Raw genomic sequence first — 3,386 nt, 5'->3', positions numbered from 1 at the left:
ATCCATTTGGCCACCTGAATCTCATACTCAAGTGGCCCGGCCGGCCACCTGAAAAAAAAGTTAAGGGCAAGCCCTGCTTGGTTAATTAATGGACAAGACAGCACACTTAATTGCTCAATGGATGATTGATTATGTATTGACAAACCTTGATTACTCGACACATAAAAAATAAAATGGCCGTTATAGTGGACGAAATTACAAAAAAACACATTAAAAAAATAACAGCCAAAGTTTCATGTTTTCGAGGTGCAAATATTAGCAGGGTGCATAAAAGCTATTTATAGCTGCAGGTTCGTGTGCCTTCTCACACCAAGGGGGCCCTTAACAAAGTTAGACATCACAGCAGCAAAACAGTGAACAAATGTGTGATAAAGGTTTTTTTTCTCCAACTTTTCTATTGAAAAAGTACATAGTTTTTTCCCCTTTTTCAAGCAATACATCTACTTGCCAATTGTAAATGCATTAATTTAGACTCCATGCGATTACCTCAGTGACATCTAGATGGTCAGGAATAACCTCCCGCATCTTCCGGCAGCAGAAGAACTGCAGGGACGAGGGGAAAGACCTAGTTGTGATCACCCGCATGCCGCTCCTCGCTGCCGTACTCGAGACAAACGGATACATCTTCTTCGCTTGCAGTCCGGTGAAGGCTACTCCTGTCATGTGAAGACACCAACGCTTGCATGACGAGATAGCAACAGCGCTCAGGCAGGGCTTGCTACTACTATAGTAACTTTGTAGAGAGCACTGATAACAATGATACTCTAGCAGAGGTTACCGCCACTCTCACGTTTTGTAGATACTTCTGATAGAAATTACATTCCTGCAGGTTACACCTAAACATGAAGCAATCCAACTTGGTTTCATTGCCAACTATAACTGTTATCATTGCATCATTATAAAAGAGTGAATTACTTCTGCATGCCCAACTTAGTCAACTTACCGAGAGGCCTCCGATTTTTGTAAAAGCGAAGCTCCCCTCGCCACATGTCGAGATGGACACCCACTATTGTGCCCTGGCCAAACTTGCTAGAGTACTTCTTTGGCTGCCCTTTGTGATAGAGAACACCTGAAAATGTCACGCTTCATCTGTTAATGAAAGTCACAAACTCTACACCAGTAAATCGGTTCCAGAAAGGTCATCTGTAATGAGTAGTATAAACACTCGTCATGTGAAACACCTTACCTGAATATGACAAACCCCAGCTCTCCCCATCCCTCCCTAACAGACTGCAGAAGGTGTGTGAGTACTTATCAACACTTGTGTCAGTTGTACCAATGCCAATCATCTGAAAACAGGTGCGATTCACAATGTACCTTAAAGCCGCACTATGCGCATCCAAACGCTAATTTCTCCAGTACTAGACTAGCAAATACTTCGTGTCATGCATAATCACACTACAGTACCTTATGGCAAAATAAACTCTAGTTCCTCCCATTTCAGTGCGCATTTGCTTAAAACCCACAAGAAAGAGGTGCGAAATCTGGTAATCTGGCGCCAACGCTAAATTCTTTGCCAAACAATTTCGCCAAGAATCGGTTAGGTGACGTCACATGTTTTTATCTTTGCTACACCCATACCGCTGTACCGCAGCACCGCTCCACGCTTGGCAGAGCAACGCGAAAGTGTCAACAACATCGGAGAATTTGAACAACATTGGAGGCATTTTCAAATGCCTTTTATAAGACAACGCGCAGTGAAATGGGAGGAACTAGGGTTTATTTTGTCATAAGGTAGTGTGATTATGCATGACATGAAGTATTTGCTAGTCTAGTACTTGAAAAATTAGCGTTTGGATGCGCATAGTGCGGCTTTAATGTAATGTATGTAACACAGGTTCAGTTGACCCCAATATATATTTAATGAGTAAAGATCCTGTGTATTTTTGCAAAATTAAAATTTACAATTTTATTTTAAACACATTTTAACAATTATGCAATTAATTTACACATAGATTTTAGTTTAAGATCTAGAGCAAATACGTGCTGCCTATAATCTTTTACATGACATAAACCAATGAGGCACTGAAGACTTCACATCGATTAGAAATCAGTATTTTCGACAAGATTGGTAGGTGAATGAATAATAAAATTCCCATTCTACAGTCCTTTCAAACGCGGCACCACCTACAACAATTGAACAAGCCGTACCATGTCTGTGCCATAGACGGGCGACGTCATTTTTATCTCCCAGAAGTTCTGGTCAGCGCAGACTGGGTCTGTCGCTCGCACAGCCGCCGTGCCGGAGCTGTAGTCCACGTGAAACATCACCTCCTTGTCTCCATCCAGCAGCATGCATGATGGAGACTTGACCTCGCTATCCCACGTCCACTCGAAATCTGCCCAAGTAATAATTCAGAAGAAACATTAATCACGGAAATAAGCTGTAAGGCCAATAAAAATATTATGTCTAGACAGGTAAAAACGTTTTTCTCCTACAAGATTGAAAATCCATGATTTTTGCCAGTATACAATTGTTCACAGTAGCCACATATAGCCTCTGCAATTTAATGTGTACTAATGTCATCATTGAATCGATGACATCACACACCTCAAAATTTTCTAACCAAAAGACGTATTTTTGTCACTACTTTTGCCAGTAACTATTATAGCGTCAGCTGCAAACAAGTAGAGACGAATCCATATGGTATGTCTCGAACAGCTTTATTTGCGAGGCAAACGAAACACAGTGAAGAATTTATGGCTAGTCCAGGTTGCGAGCGAATATGAACAAGACAGACAATCAGCGCCAAATATTCCTATCCCAAAATTGCTGCACCAACCTAGCTCTAATCACAAAAGAGTTCACAAAGCGCACCTGCTTTGCATGCGCAAGTGTAGATTATTTAACTGAGTCAAACTGACGGAACACTCCCCATCTGATATTTATAGAATATCACTACAAATCAAAATGCGTACAAAACATCAAATACACATTTAGTTGGCTACACAAAAACTACTTTGACACATTTCTCAAAATAGTTTGAAGTTGAACACTTTCGACAATCGCGACATCACAATTGTTAATTTCGGTCAATCAACATCAATAGTCCATCACACATCATAATCTGTTACAAGTAACACTGTCTCGTTCACTGGCCGCGTGTAACAGGTGGGTTTCCCGCTGTCCGCTACCACCCAAACCTTAACTGTACGGACCTTCCCATCCGCACTAGGAAGTGGTCGAATGAAGACGGTCATGGAGGAGAAGTAGGGGGCAGGAAGAGGAGGAGGAGGAGGAGGAGGAGGAGGAGGAGGAGGAGAGGAGAAGGTGATGGAGTAGGGGAGGAGGGAGGAGGAGGAGGGAGGAGGGGAGGAGGAGGAGCGGAGAAGGAGGAGGAGGAGGAGGAGGAGGAGGAGAGGAGAAGGTGATGGAGTAGGGGAGG

The 3,386-nt window shown here is 42.6% G+C and overlaps 1 protein-coding gene across 1 annotated transcript in view; it reads right to left on the bottom strand.

The window, feature by feature from the left end:
• Positions 1-486: 486 nt before the first annotated feature.
• Positions 487-3,386, bottom strand: part of LOC106804770 (SPRY domain-containing SOCS box protein 3-like) — a gene marked incomplete at its 3' end in the record, with an annotated part of 18,746 nt that continues 15,846 nt past the window's right edge. Inside the window, 4 exon segments of the mRNA XM_014806095.1 lie at positions 487-656; positions 944-1,069; positions 1,187-1,289; positions 2,152-2,339. Coding sequence (XP_014661581.1) covers positions 487-656; positions 944-1,069; positions 1,187-1,289; positions 2,152-2,339 — 587 coding nt within the window.

Source organism: Priapulus caudatus, unplaced genomic scaffold (assembly GCF_000485595.1).
Source record: "Priapulus caudatus unplaced genomic scaffold, Priapulus_caudatus-5.0.1 Scaffold87, whole genome shotgun sequence".
Classification (NCBI taxonomy): Eukaryota; Metazoa; Priapulida; class Priapulimorpha; order Priapulimorphida; family Priapulidae; genus Priapulus; species Priapulus caudatus.
The sequence above is the reverse complement of the archived record's forward strand: the minus strand, read 5'-3'. Positions and strand labels throughout refer to the sequence as shown.